This window comes from Tubulanus polymorphus, chromosome 1, assembly GCF_964204645.1.
Source record: "Tubulanus polymorphus chromosome 1, tnTubPoly1.2, whole genome shotgun sequence".
NCBI classification, from domain to species: Eukaryota; Metazoa; Nemertea; class Palaeonemertea; order Tubulaniformes; family Tubulanidae; genus Tubulanus; species Tubulanus polymorphus.
The window spans coordinates 10,939,474-10,954,822 of record NC_134025.1 but is presented as its reverse complement, the minus strand read 5'-3'; the positions used below and the strand labels follow the sequence as shown (position 1 = coordinate 10,954,822).

Genomic DNA, 15,349 nt, shown 5'->3' with positions numbered 1-15,349 from the left:
ATTACATTGGCTTAGCCATTCATTTGTGTCTACCATTCCTCGCACGATTTCACTGTCCTGCGTCGATCCCATTAAACTACGCATGCCTCGTAAATTTAAATGCCGTAAATTCTCCGCGCGTCGTCGTGGCCTATACTGTCGTTTGCGTTTTTCGTTACGCAGTGACCTAAGCAGTTAAATCTACCAGAACTCCAGCGAGTATTCGATTTAGAGTTCTTACTGTCAACTCCAACGGTAATTCACGTTAAATAATAGCCGGTTTAGAAGTGGGAGCGCGCAGCAAACCTCATGCTAAATGAGCTGGAATTCGAGCCCATACATCATCCACGACTGACAAAGCCAATTTTTCGAAAAAATTCAAACTTAAATGGACATAAGTTAGCGCAAATAAAGGAATCGATATTCAAACGCCTGGATGCGAAGCGACGTCGTACACCCAGGGTGATGGTTAAAGCCACGGCGACGAGGCTGTTTTGAATGAGATAGGAATGATTAGGGAGAATTAGACAGTCCTTGCCATGACACGTAGTCATTAATAAATCACCCCCGACGTAACGCAGGACGGCCATTACCGACTGATATGTGCAGCCGATGGTCTTTAAAGTAGAATTACGCTCCTCTCGAAATAAAAGTCAAGAAAAATATACCACCAGGAAAGGATCAGGGAAGAAGTCTTCTCTCACCGGAGGACAGGCAGGTTTGATATGAGACAGATGAAAAATCAACACGTATATTTTCCTGTTTGGTAACGAATTCAGAAAGATGACACGGCGTCCACTATCGGTTTCTTCGTATAAAAATCTTTCGAGTTTAAATTGACAAATCTAACAAGAAGCGATTAAAAAGTGTAGAGATTTTGGTTTAGTCGGATACTAGGACTGGATCTCTGGTGAGTGAGTAGTATTGACTCGCCAGGTGGTGTTCTGTATCTCGTTTATCCCCTTAGTCCGGGGAAATAGAGTTATATATCTTATCGTATATCAGACGAAAGGATGCAAAATTTGCGTGATTGAAAAAGGATTCGGACTCTCAAGACTGCAGGGGGGTCTAGGGTCTGATTCAGGGAGGGGTGCACCCCCAAAATAGGGCACATCACAGAGAAGGGCACCCCGATAGAAAGCTCATCACAAAACATTAATCTTTGAAAATACAGTCGACTAGCTCATGAGTTCAAACTTTTTTAGGTAACAGTTTTTTTTATTCATTTTCTGGTGGAATTGCAGGGCAACTTGACATTTTAGAGGGTGCGCACCCCCTGCACCTTCCCCTTGGATCCGCCCCTGCCTTATCTTAATTCATGGGCAAAGTTTCGAGAGTCGATTCCTATCCCTAATCTTAGTCCATTAAAAAAGAATTGCAGGTCCCCGATTTTATCGTACCATAATTTCAATGTCTCAGTTGGTCTGTGACACTGATGTCTCCTAGGCAGAAAAGAAATCGAATAGCGGTTTTCATTATTATCTAAAGGACGGCAAGACCATCAAAGGCGCAATAATTTCACACTAATTAATATAATTATGCATAGCAGTGATCACTGCTCATGCGGTGTTGCAGTTGAAGCCACCGTGTAGTAGTGGTGGTGATGCAGGACCATCACTCCGCATCAAACCAACGTGTTTTAACACGAGCAGCCAGTTTTATCACCACCCTGAATTCAGTTCCGCAGCTGTGTGCTTTGGTTTGGGTTGATACAGGAAGGAGCGAGCTTGTTAAACAATTGACGGTTAAAATTAGAGAACAGAGTTTGAACGGCAACTAAATTCAGAATATGCAACTTCACCCGGAGGACTCCTGGAAACAAACGTTTTCAAGAATTCACCCCTTGAAGAATGGAAATTTCAAAATAAAGGGCCACAGCATTTCCGTGTCTGTAAAGTTTAATATCTACTAACTTCAACCTTGATTGTCTAGAAGTAGAACATGCGATACTGTTTTATACTTGCAAGCTAATTTCAACGTCACTAGACTTTCGAAGAACGTTTTCAAGGCCTTCGTTTTTTATACTACAGACTCGTATTACAGAGTTCCACGTATTCGAATTTGAAATTTACTTTTTTCTAAACTGAAAACAACTGGGCAATACGACACTCATCTGTAATGGCTGTGGGAGTGCAAGAGACCACACAGTTCATATTGAAAGATTCTTTTTTTGTGTGGAAAAAACAGTTCCATTTAGATTTGGTCAAATTGGTTTGATAACTTAGTTTTCCAATAAATTAACAATAAGTTAGTTTTCATTTATATAACGTTAGAAAATATCCGCAGAGCCAAGGCGTAAGACCAGGTGAAGCCAATTTTGGTTTTGAGATTTAGGACCACTTTTCGAGTAAAGTCATTAAGTCTTGCACCTTGGCCCTTAGTAATGATTAAGGAAAACACGATTGAGCCGCGAAGAACTCGATTGAGAGAATGAGTGACTAACAACTACTCCAGGGTAGATAGATAGATAGCGGATAGTAAAACAGTTAATGATTATCCAACCAAGGATTCGAAGTTAATCACGGGCTTTATTTAGATAAAGAATTCGCGAGCACTTGTCCTCATTATAATCAACGATTTGAGAACAATCTCAGCTCCTCGAAGACATCGATCATGCCACCAAAGACAGATTACGCAATTCTTGATGGATGCGATCGGCGTACGGAGCAGTGGCAATGAACACGATTTCCGTGGTTTGTTCCTATTACGGCGAGATCAATTCAATTTTCAGATTTATTTTTCAAATTTGAAACCTACAGTATCATAGTTGGGTCTAGATTTATTCAAGAGATATTGATGTAGGCAGCTGGGGAAAAACCAATAAAGACTGCTGCCATCTCGTTTTTCGAGAAAAATAATTCAATTGCTCGAATTCCTTCTTTGCATTCGTAAATCTATATGATGAATCTTTCTTCAGTCCATAAAAAGATCCAGAGCAACGTTTTCAATTGGTTCGAGTCGTGAACTGTAGATGGCAGCACCGCCTGGTCATGACTGCAAATACGAAAGTTTCCGTTATTTTTGGACGAGAAACGAAAAACCGAGATAAAAAATGAGATTACTAAAGCGCGCTTGAGATCAGCTATTCGTTGATACACACTCATTTCAGTATTACTCGGGACAAAGTCCTGCAACGAAGTGAATTTGTAAGTCAAATTTAGTTCAATTGCGATATTTGTATACATGAAGGAACCTCCCGCGACGATATCTCGGATTGTAAACATATTTTTTGTTGAATGAATAGTGAATGAAATTATACAAAACCGCCTTTACTCGTGACGAAACATATTTTTCAAAGGAAATTAAGAGATGATAAAAAAGTACATTTCAATCAATTGACATAAATATTTCATTGTCTTTCAAAGCTACAAGTTTGTTTTCTCTTTAAGATTTCGCAAAAAGCGAATGTCAAAATTCATTATTCTCTCCATTTTTGTATTCCATCGCAGTCTCGGGATGATATCTAATGCAGGAAAAGTTTTAAAATTCTAATGAGCGACTTCGATATTTGTCAAATCCGACGGTTCCGAGGTCACTTCAGACGTGTATTTGTTGCGAACGATATAAGCTTTGCCGTCTTCAATAATATGCTAATGCGCAGAATTATCATTTAAACCCATCATCTGTTCGCGCTAGCAAACCTCATTTTTCTTTCTTGTTCTTCCCGTCGTCGTCGAGTCGTCGAAGAGTTTTTCGAACAGACTTTACCGCGACGAAACAAGAATCTACGAAATAACATAGATTGACAAGTTGTATGTTACTAACGTTTGGTATCGAAGCGAAATGTGTAATTACTATCAATGATACCTGTCATTTTCACACGGCGCGTCGACGCCTACGGCCAAAGCTCGCCTCAGCCGTCATTGCGAAATCAGATTTAAATTGAAGAAAATTTTATCCATAGAGAAAGTTCACCGAAATTCATTTAAACGTGACACAAGAGCAGTTTTTCAGCTTTGCTAAGTACACGCCACTGGGCTAATTGAACAACGTATACGCGCGCAGAATGAACACGGCCTGCCGGGCGAAAATAATCAACGAGTCGACTTCTTAAATCAGTCAGTCAATGGATGAGTATTTCACAAAAACAACGTCTCAGCCTCGATAATACCGGGTAGTTGCAAAACTTTTGATTCGATTATAGTGAAATCTTTCCTTAATTCAGTCAGCATTCATCCTCTGTTAAAATAATTAGCTAGAATTGTTCTTTACACGCCAGGACCCAGTTCCAAGAGAGTTATATAGGCGCCTACTCGTAGTTCATAAGTTTTTTTTAGGAAGAATCAGGCTCGGCCGACTGGGATTACCGTGCTTCCGAAACTCTTTGCTAATGATGATGTCCATTCGATCTGGCTAACTCTTTCTACTATAAATCTACACGGCATGAGACGGATGGTATAGAGAAATGATAGGACATTACATTTCACGCACAAAAAAAACATTAGTATTTATTTCTAATAGTAATTCCGTCTTTTCAAAAAGTGAGTTGGAGTTCGCAGTTGCAACGTGTCCAATTCAGATTTAAACCATTTGAACTTGACCTTTCCAACATTTGCAATCCGACAAACAATTTACCATTTGGAATTGAGACAGACTATATATGTAATAGCTTTTGAGATTCCGATGTCGAATTATAAAAGCTCAGGTTTTTTAAACATTCTACAATATCCGTATGAAGAAATAAGATAAAATATAGACAAATCAAACTCGACTTTGGAAACATCGTTCATCTATACTTTATAACACCGTTCTGGAGGTAATAAGCAATATCTAATTCTCACGTAAGAAAAAAACATGTTGGATCTTCGCAACGTATATTTCGGTCATTAACAAAATCTTCGACGAACGAGAGACGAAATTGCATCTCGAGCTGAAGCCGAATTATCTGCGTATCTTGACTCAATTAAACCCGCACATCCGAAATCAAATAAAACACAGTACAACCGATGATCTCCGATCAACGAGAAGCCAATATGTTATTTCGTAGCGAACGCGAACTCTATCGATGTCCATTATATTCATTACACCTATTTCCGCGGCGCGTAATGTTTTCGCCTTACAATTCGAACCATTCGACGCCCGAGGGCGCAACGTGGAAGGCCTAAGAAAACCAATCGATGGCTGTCACGACAGATATCGCTTTCGATGAACATAGCAATTAAATTTATGGAATTTCTCCGGCGTTCGATATTCCGCAGCTCGCGCCCGAGACTCCATCCTGACCCGCGGCGTAAAATAAAGATTACGACAAAGTGAAATTGTATTTTTACCAAGACCGACGACAACGTCGTTTCGTAGCCAGTGTTGTCACCGGGTTTTAAGAATGCGAAAACTTCCAATATACGATTTAAGTTTAGATTTTTCTAATACCCTCCTCTGCCGAATGAGCGCCACGCAGGGTTCAAGAGGAGAAACCAGTGAAGGACTCGAACCACCACGACTGAATACCGGATTGACGAGACTAGCGACCTTAAACCAATCGGCCAAGTTACAGTCTCTCAAGTCCCTCAATTTAAGTTGAGATGAGTTGACCCGATTTGGTGTCGTCCGATGGTGTCACCCGTAATTTATATCTTGTTGGTGACATTAACCGCTCGCAGCCTTGAATGTCTTTTGAACCAAACTGCATTCTTAAGATTCTTGAGATACTCGAATCAAATTCACACACAACTTTCATGTAATCTGATTGGAACATGGCTGCTTTAAACCTTCTATCAATGCCAACAATAATTTTCCGACTCTAAATACAGATCTATATTTCCAAATATTGAAATCTCCACTCACGATGACGACATGGATTCCCTTGATCGCCATCTATCCGCTGTCTCGAACACTAAATAAAAGCGAAACGTGAACAACTTGCTAAAACAACTACATTGTAACAAATCGCTTAGGATTTTTTAGCTTGATTCATAACAAATATTACTAAATTGAACAATTATTAGGGTTAAAGAATTTAGAATTTAACCTAACAAGACTTGAGAGACGTGAAATTACCTACCTACCAAAGTTCATCAAACTATTGAAATGACATCCCAAAGTGTTGATAAGATATCTCAAGATTTTAGAATGAATATTGTTTTTAATTTTTCTAAACCAAATTAAGATCTATAGGGTAAAAAGTGCCATTAATATGTAGGGTGAGAGTGAGGTGTGTATATTTTTTCCGAGGAAAACAAAGCGCCATTATATCCATCATTGGCACAGAATTAGGGGCTATACGTCAACTCATCCATGCATGCTCACTAGCTGATGATATGGACGCGAATGGCCATGGGAATCGAGTTCATAAATTTCTAATAAAACAACGCCTTAAACGATTTCGCGTGTCCTGCAAAATCTACTCAACTCGAACTAGCAGGGTGATAAAATACCTGGTCAGAGAGTTTTACGGGGGAAAATAATGCCACTCGGATGACTCAAAATATCCCGTTATCCCGTAGAAAACATTCGATAGGTTATTTACGAGATTTTTTTCTTCGTGACCCGACGATTATAAATACGGGCGCAGAAAATGAGCATTATGACAGGGATATTACGCCGGGGTGTCTTACGGCATCGTAAAGTCCTTATGGTTTATGGTGTTCGAGTGTTAATGGTCATTGTTAGTTCGACGGAGTCATTTCACATTCACTGCGCCGGCGGATGGCATTGGTCAGATACGGCCATAAAACTTCGGTGCATTCGCTGGTGAACCGTATAATTACACCCAACCAGATAATAATCGTTTTCAGTTCCACTACACTGAGAATCTGAGAGAATCGATGAAGATACAAGGCTGTAAAAATTAAGTGTGCAAAATCGTGGGTATCGCCATAGACCAAAGATGAGGCAATCGAGGTGGGGCCCAGATTGTCTCCGGATTTGTCCAGGGAATCCCAGCCTCTGAGAAAAATATTTTTTTCTTTAACACTGCTATTCCAGATAATTCTGAAAAAACCAGTAGTAAGTCCTAAATTTAGTGAACTAATTTCACTGGTTTAAATGCTAAGGAATGCATCTGGAGGATTTTTTAGACCTACGAGACACCGCGGGCCAATCGGAAATTAATTCGAATGCAGGGACTAGGTTTCCCCGGTGCTAAAAATTACACACTGAAATTGAAATATCCTTCGAAATGTCGTATAGAAAATGCATAATGATTCGTATATAAGACAGTAAACAGATATCCGTTGGTTATTACTGGTTCTACGCCGGTAGAAAATGCCAAACAAAAGTCCGCAACCGGCTATTAGGGAATGCCGAGGATGACAATTTTTCACTTACTTCCGGGTTCAGAATGTGAAAAAAATACATCCCGCAAAATGCTGCGAATTACGGATGAATAGTCAAATCTACGAGCTCGTACATTTTTCGATATGGTGCGTCGATAGTAGATATCGACGAATATTGTGATTTCATGAGGTCTTAAAAATCTACGTGGTAGAACTGAGGTAACAAAAACGGCACCTCCCTGTTTTCTGAAAATTTCATCATCGACATCGACGACGACATCAATTTTATAATTTCGCCTCAGCCTCCCTAACCCTATAACCGTATCGATATCGGCAACCAACCGCAAATCAAGTTCAACCAGCAATTTCATGGGCTATTTCCATGTGAAGAAGGGTAAAAAACTTGATGAAGCGCACAGCCAGATTTAAGTTTTAATGAATAAATAGAGGCAAGCCAGTGGCTCTTCAGTCATGGAATTCTACATTGTGAAAAAGAACGTAGGTTTTGTTGAAGGCACCTGTGTTCAGTGTGGCCAGTGGCCAACGAAAATCGCCCAACATATGGAAGATCCGCTGTGAGCGATGGTTCGCCGTAATCAATAGCAAATAATTTCATTTTTGTGAAAAAACATGCTTTGGGAATGTTGATTACAAATTGAAAGCCTTTTTGTTATGGTATATGGTACGAATTTTACTCGACACAAAAAAGGGGAATAACCATTGAAAAACGGGAGTAAAAGACACATAAAAAGAAAAGATATGTTAAAAAACGCACTGCATTTTACTCCAGGGATTGGCAAAATTTTGAGTTAGGCTAATTATTCAGTACTTGTATGTAGCGGGACGGTCATTTTGTAAGACGCGGACCGCGCGTGTGTTATTCTCCGGGACTCTACCCTTAACGATGGTGTGAAACCGGCGAACTTGTTATTCTAAAAAATTCGACCCGTTGCTAAGGGACTGTGCTTTTTTGGGATTCGAATCCAGTCTTCCAATCGGTTTCTACGGAGAAATACGAACTGAAAATAACATTTTCCGACATTATTTTGTGAATATTCTTCGTAAATATTCTGAGAATTACACAAAATCATTTTGTTATCCTTCATTCGCCTGTTTAAACTACCCGCGCGACGCGGCCCGCTAGTTTCGACGAAAGTCCATCCGTCAGTCCATACGTCCGAAAGTCCATGCATCATTTTCGTTGCCGCGATTTAGCCAATGCCCATGTGTACCGGATGTAAACTACACTTTTTGAGAAGGACGGTATGGAGAAATATAGAAAATTTGAATTTGCCTCATATGCGCGATTAACTTAAGGAGCTTCCAGCTCGCGCCTTTGGTGCTCGTTGTGCGCTTATTACTAGCCAAATAGGAAGGGATATTTTGCTTATGCAGCAATCTTCAAAGTCCATGAGAGGAAATTCAGGATTCGAACCTTCGGGCCAGCATATATTGCTAGTACAGTGTCTAATCGTAGACCACCGATGTTGCGAATGTTTTCTGCATGACAATCCTTACCCTATGTGTTGTATAGGCCTAATGGGCATACTGTTCTGTGCATCTACACCGTGGCGCAGTGTATCGTTAGTTACTAAAATTACACATATGTTTGACAGGTACTGCCATCTTTCAATAGAGATAAAAACTAATTACATCAATACACTGCGATGCGGTTTACTAGCAAAATCCATCATCGATTTATACAGCGCAATGTGGTGGAAACTGAGAGCGTTAAGTTCTCTAAGCCTATGAAAGGTTACTCAAATAATTCTTTCGATTTGCTTGTGATTTGCAATTTGCTTCTTTTTATAGACTGAAGATAGAAAAGAATTGCATTGGAAAAGATGATCAATAGTGTGTGCACCAATAAACAACGCGTACTTAATGATTATTGATAGCAACCGATCATCCGACCCGGAACGAAAGAGAAATATGCATCAGCCAGAGTTACCGACCTGTAATTTTTTCTGCCTGCCAAAATCGTACCAGAAAGCGCATCTCATTCTCGGCGTGGCGCAAATCATATCGGGCATCGTGTGTTTAATCGCGAACATCGTCTTGCTCGTGTTGCATTCGCACGTCGCCGTGGCCGGCGGCGCACCGGGCATCTGGGGCGGAATCATATTCGTAATCGCCGGCGGACTGGGCGTACGTTGTCGCGACGGCAAAATCCGTTGCCTGACGATCGGCTGCATGGTGATATCGATCATCTCGTCGGTCGTCGTCGTGATCGTCATGCTCGTCGGCGGACTCGGGTTGTACCGCGAGGACGAAGCGAACGGCGGCGTGCCGTTCTACAGTTTGATGTTCGTGTTTGCGATGGTTGAGTTCGTCGCGTCGATCATCGAGTCGGCGTACTGTTGTCGTCTGGTGTGCTGTCGCACGACAAGCAGCGGCGGTCCGAATCAGCGCTATCAGGCGGTCACCTTGTACGCTAATTCGCCGCCCGGCGCGCCGGTCGACGTTTCCGTTTACAACTCGTCGATCAAGCGCAACACGTCGCAACGATCGGCTTGAGAAAGACTGAACTGTATCGTCGTTAGGCGGGACCATTTTTCGACGCCGAAGGGGAACCAGGCATTTTTGACCAGACGCCTCCACTAATGACGAGTATCAGCCTGGAACTACTCCTTCAGGCATTCACCGTTGCAAGGAGAAATTTTGACGTGTAAAAATGACTGAAGCCCAGGACCCAGTTGTTCCACAGTTGTGAGTTAGAGTTAACTCTTGAGTTAAGGTTAGTTCATTTTCCATGAGTTTACTCCGAGTCAAATCTTAACTCGGAACTGTGGAACTGGACCCTGAAGCCTAGGTACCAGTCGCTCAAAAGTTTGTTAGAGGTAACCAGTGAATAGTTGACATAAGTGCATTGTTACTGTGGTATTTATCCGCCGGTTATCTTTAACCACCTTTTGTGCAACTGGCCCTTGGTGGTTTAGTTCATGTGTTCGTCCATTTCCGAAGCTAAGTTGTGAACGCATGAAGAATTCAAACGATCAAAAATTTCAAGAATGGCGATCAAGTGTCAAATGTCTGAACGGGCGGTTCCAAGTGAACTGATACTCACATACGTCAAACCAACGGCTCTTTTACTCGTGATCACCTGTGCCGGTTCTCCGTTTGGCAAACATCGATCGATTATCGCGGAAATTCGAAACGAAAACATAATCATCCTTCAGGTAAAATGGAGATTAAATCGAAACTGTCTTTCAAAAACTGCGTTACTGTGTGACACCGTAATTGATCTTACATGATTTCATAGAATTTTATCGATTTAGCTCAAAAATTCAGCATTTACTGTTTAAACGGACTTCGTTCCCTAGTCCCATCATTTTGAAAAGAATTTAAGCTAGCTATGATTTTGAGAATTGATCCATCGTTTATTCTCGGATTGGGCCTTATTTCTTTGAATACGATTGTATGTGCTCATTTCTACATACCGGTATGAATATCGATTTGACTCTTGTAACAGTTGCTCTCTTTCTAGGAGGGGCCTAAATCTGGTTTGAATAGTATGGTTATGATAATCATTGCTGATACAGTCGAATCTTGTTAGCTGAATCGTGAAATCTCTGAAATCGTCATACAATACAGTTTTGTAAAAACTTTGAATCTTATCCAAATAATGACTTAGGCCTACCCTTGATAGTATATTGAATTAGAAGTACGAATAGGGACTCCAAAATATTAATGACTGCTGAAGTAATGTGACGACTTATCTGATGACTTCTTAACCTAAGTTGAATAGACATTTTCGCCTGTGTACTAAGTCTTGGAAATATAATTTATCCTCGCTTACCAGGGTTAGATTGCCTCCTGCTGAACATGGTTCCCACAGAACAGGGAAATTGGGAAAAACTTGGGAATTTTGAGACAATAATTCCCGGTTTGGAAATATTTGGGAATTTGAAAAATTTTCCTCAAATCAGGGAAATATTTGGGAAATTCATTACATTTCACATATTGCATTTGCCAAGGGCAACTTTTCTCGGCGATTTCTCTTGAAAATTACCTTTATCAACCAGTCACCACTAAAATGTTGACTGTAGCATGACGATATGTGTTCATTTGTATTTGGGAAAATTGAAAAATCACCCATGAAATACTTGGGAAAAGCTCGGGAATTTTGAATTCATATAACTGTGGGAACCATGGCTGAAGTTCATGCCAACAAAAACCCTGGCTGTGCTTCCATTAGTCTATTACACTGCCCAATATTTCGTGGGTGGACTGATTGCTATATATCTAGCTAATCAGATACGTTGTCTAGCTAGAACGAATCTGCCAGTGAAAAATGATGCATCTGATTAGCTAAATAGACTGGTGGCTGCTGAGTGGCAACCTGTCCGCCCAAGGAATCTTGCGCGGTGTAATAGACTAGAATGAAAGTGCAGCCAGGGCTTGCATTGGTGTAAGCTTTGGCGGCCGGCAATCAAACCCTGGCAAGTGAGGACGGTATAACTGGTAATTCGGTAAATACCAAAACAGCTAACGAGGTTCGACTGCTTAATTAATACTGTTATACCATTTATACCTCATAATATGACGTAATCGTCAAACTTCTATGTAGGAACAATTAGTCGAATTTAAGGTCTGATTTTTGAATGATTTTCCACTAAAATGTGGATCATACTAATATATATGTAGGTATATCGCGAGGCCCGATCTTTTGCCGAAATACGTTGTTCTATAAATCGAATGCAAAATCATTGTTTGAGCGACGAAAATGACGAGGTCGCGGCAATAAAGATATATCATATTTAAATCTCGATGTTTATTAATTGTAAACCACTCATAAATATTTTGATATCGTTGTTCTCTTAACGATTTGAATCACGGTTTTCTATCGTCATCGAAAAATGTGTACAAAAAAAATACTGTTCGTTAATCTCGAGCGGGGCGAATTGAAAATTGTTTCTGAAATTTCAGGGAAAAAAAGAATTCGAGCAAACTATATTGTTAAGAGTCTTGAACCTACTTAAGCCGGAGAGCTAGAGTCGAAATTTTCGAGTCGATGATTAACTATGTGGTCAAATGTAACCGAGAACTTAGGAACGACGTTCCGGATTTCTCGATTTCCAATCTATTCCGGCTCAGGATTGTTTTGGCTTCGTTTTCAATTAGAAAAAAAGAACAAATGTATAAATTGCTCATTGTAAAAAATCACGATGATTGTATAAAAGAGAATTTTTGTTCTTTTAATGGTGAAATAGTACACCGCCATTGTTCGATGTTTCCTATTCATGCATGTATAACATTTTATCATTCAATCACCTCTTCTTATATGGTGTAACGACTTTAAGTCTCGGTATTTTATATTCGCAATCTGCGTATCAGTACCTTTGTATATAGATGACACATATTGTTTGTACCGGTATATGTGTGTATATATATGCAGTGAAAAACATTGTTGGCAGAATTTATGGTTACACCCCGTTTTTAAAAATTGATAATCACACATAGATGTTTTTTTCCCTCAGTCTCTTCTAGTCTGTCGCGATGTGCGAAAAAACAATTGTTAAATCGTTTCAAAAGCTTGAAGTTTTGAAAATTGGCTTATCGCATTATTAACACATTCATTGCCTTACGATGATTGCTGCTATGAATTATCTCAACCTAATCAGTCAATATAAAATCCAACACTAAGTTAAAAAAGGAGTCGGAAATGTCTCATTGAGCTAATATTCATTGGACGTTTCAACTATTAACGAACTGCTTAAACCGGAACACGGGATCAAATCAGGAAAATATTTTAGTTCAACGGAACGTCCAATAGGGGCATTCACTTCGTCCTATTATGGGACACCAAGGGCTGTGGATCATTGTCACAGCTGCCCGGATGCGAAAGCAATGGGTTTATTGTTCAGAATTAACCAATCAGCAATGAAGAGGCCTATCAAGAACTTAGTCATTTTGCGGCTGAATTCGAGAAAGCCTGTTTTAACCCTAGTTTCTCGCTCGTGTTCAGCATCTGAAAACAGCATCTGAAAGCTATTACTTGGCTTAACTTGAATTCCATTGCGATCACCAAAGTGGAAACATCGGTCAAGTCACTAGAAATAACTCGTAGTGGTAATGTTGGCAGAACGTAAGCGCTGATCTATCTCATCGGTGGCAGTTTTGAGCTAGGGAAAATTTCATAGCATAATACCGGTGATATCTTCAACATTTTTCGTTTTCATCGGTCGAATCTACCAATCCTACGTTAATTTAATGGGCACTGATATTCCATTGTAAGCGTGTATAGAGATATTTACATTGTTCTTATATTGCTGGTCATTTCTTGCATTCTGCAGCGTGTTCATTGGTATTTATTGAAAAGGCGAAAGAGTGAAAAAAATATGAAATACGGTAAACCATGCGCAACAATTGCGGGCAAATCATGACAAACAGATACCAGATATATCTTAGTTGCGTCTATATGAAAGCTTTTTGAGTGAAATCATGGATCGGATGTGACTGGGGGTCGTCTTGCGGTCCTTCAACAAATGGGATCTTTCGATCTACCTTAACTGTAGTGTAGACACAACAGGGTAAAGACGCATAATACTGCGTAAACTGGATGCAAGGTTTACTGTACACAATGCCAACATGACATAAGATTATTTAGGGTTATTTATGCAATCCGTTGAGATTTAGTTTAAGATCTATTTAGCATTTTTTTCACGATAGGGAATGTGAAAATACACCAGTCAGTTTTCAGCAAAGGTTAATTACATTTGGGCAAGGCAAGATTTACTGAATTATCTTATTGCTACTTCAATTCTATACAAATTTTCTTGAATTTGTGCAGACTATTTCAGTACATCTGTTGTTTGAAAGGCTATGCTTAAGCTAACGAATTCATTTTTGCTCAAACCAAATGATGTTAAATTGGCCTTATTATTGTTCAGCAGTTATTAAGACAGGTTAAATGTTATTGCGTGTGATGTACATAATCTTCATTATTCGCTTTTCATTTGTGTTGTTTTCTAACAGAAAACACAACTGATGAAACAGTATATAAAAGCATGAAGCTGGTTCCATAATTCTTGGTTAATTTGTAGCCGCTTTTGGGATTTTTGGTTCTCGAGCTTCCGTTACGCGACCCTTATTTTCATACTGTCTGTCTGTGTGTCTGTCTTTCAGCGACTTAGCTTTGTTAATAGCAGGTCGATCTTGATGAAACTTAGGAACAATGTTAGCTTAAGTCATTCTGAAAACTAGGCCCCTGTCTGTTAGTGAAAAATCGTAATCTATGTTTCTGTGACCTTTATGTTGTAAAATCTACAATTTATTGTGTCCTTTTGCGCTATTATGTAATGATTTATATTTTCTTATAGAATTCATCCTCTCCGTTATTGTGCCATATGAATCGGATTTTCAATTGTGATTATTGTATCAATGTTGCCTTGCTGAAGATTTCAGAAAAATATCTTCATCAGAATTCATCTAAAGAATGATACAGTTAACTGTGGTCCTATCATCTCGATAGAGTTTCCATGATACAAACACAAACTAACATGAATCTCGTGAACACTGGGGCAAATTGACCAAAGTATAGCAAGACTTATCATGTGTAGTTTACTGGACAAGCATTTCTTCCTTTAGACGAATTTGCTCAATTTGTGCTTGGGTTCTGACAAATATTTGTCTGATTGTAGAGACTTAATGTTTTGAATACGGTGCTTTTTTACTGTGACGACTTAATATTCAACCATTGGATACTGTAAACGGGGTTTTTTTTAAGCGAAAAGCTTACAGGAGCAAAAATGGACATAGTTACAACTTGATTATAAGGGGGAACACAAAAATATTGCGGTGAACAGTTGGTCATACATAAAATTTTCTAATTTGCTTGAACGATTATTTCATCACGGAAGGGTTCTAGTCAAAAGATCTGAAAACAGACTGAGCTGAACCTCCTCGCTTTTAACATTCCGCATGAAACGTTTGTATTTTCACAAGCATTTAAAAATTGTAGCGATTCGATGTGTTGAAGTAGTTTTTTCGTGCTCGAGAAATATCACGAAGATGTTAATTGTTGTTCAGTAGCGATTAGCGATTGAATCTCTCAATTTCCCGACCGAATAATCGACTACAATATTGTTTATTCACTCAGTGTTTTGTATATATATGAAAAACAGCATTTAAACGATGTGATACATTCAATGTCT

General features: G+C 39.5%; 1 protein-coding gene across 1 annotated transcript; it reads left to right on the top strand.

Moving 5' to 3' along the window:
* Positions 1 to 7,261: 7,261 nt before the first annotated feature.
* LOC141913249 (uncharacterized) lies at positions 7,262 to 12,434 on the top strand. Its single transcript, XM_074804718.1, has 2 exons — positions 7,262 to 7,412; positions 9,006 to 12,434. The coding sequence occupies exon 2, from the start codon at positions 9,078 to 9,080 to the stop codon at positions 9,708 to 9,710; it is 633 nt and encodes a 210-aa protein (XP_074660819.1). The 5' UTR covers positions 7,262 to 7,412; positions 9,006 to 9,077; the 3' UTR covers positions 9,711 to 12,434.
* Positions 12,435 to 15,349: the final 2,915 nt, after the last annotated feature.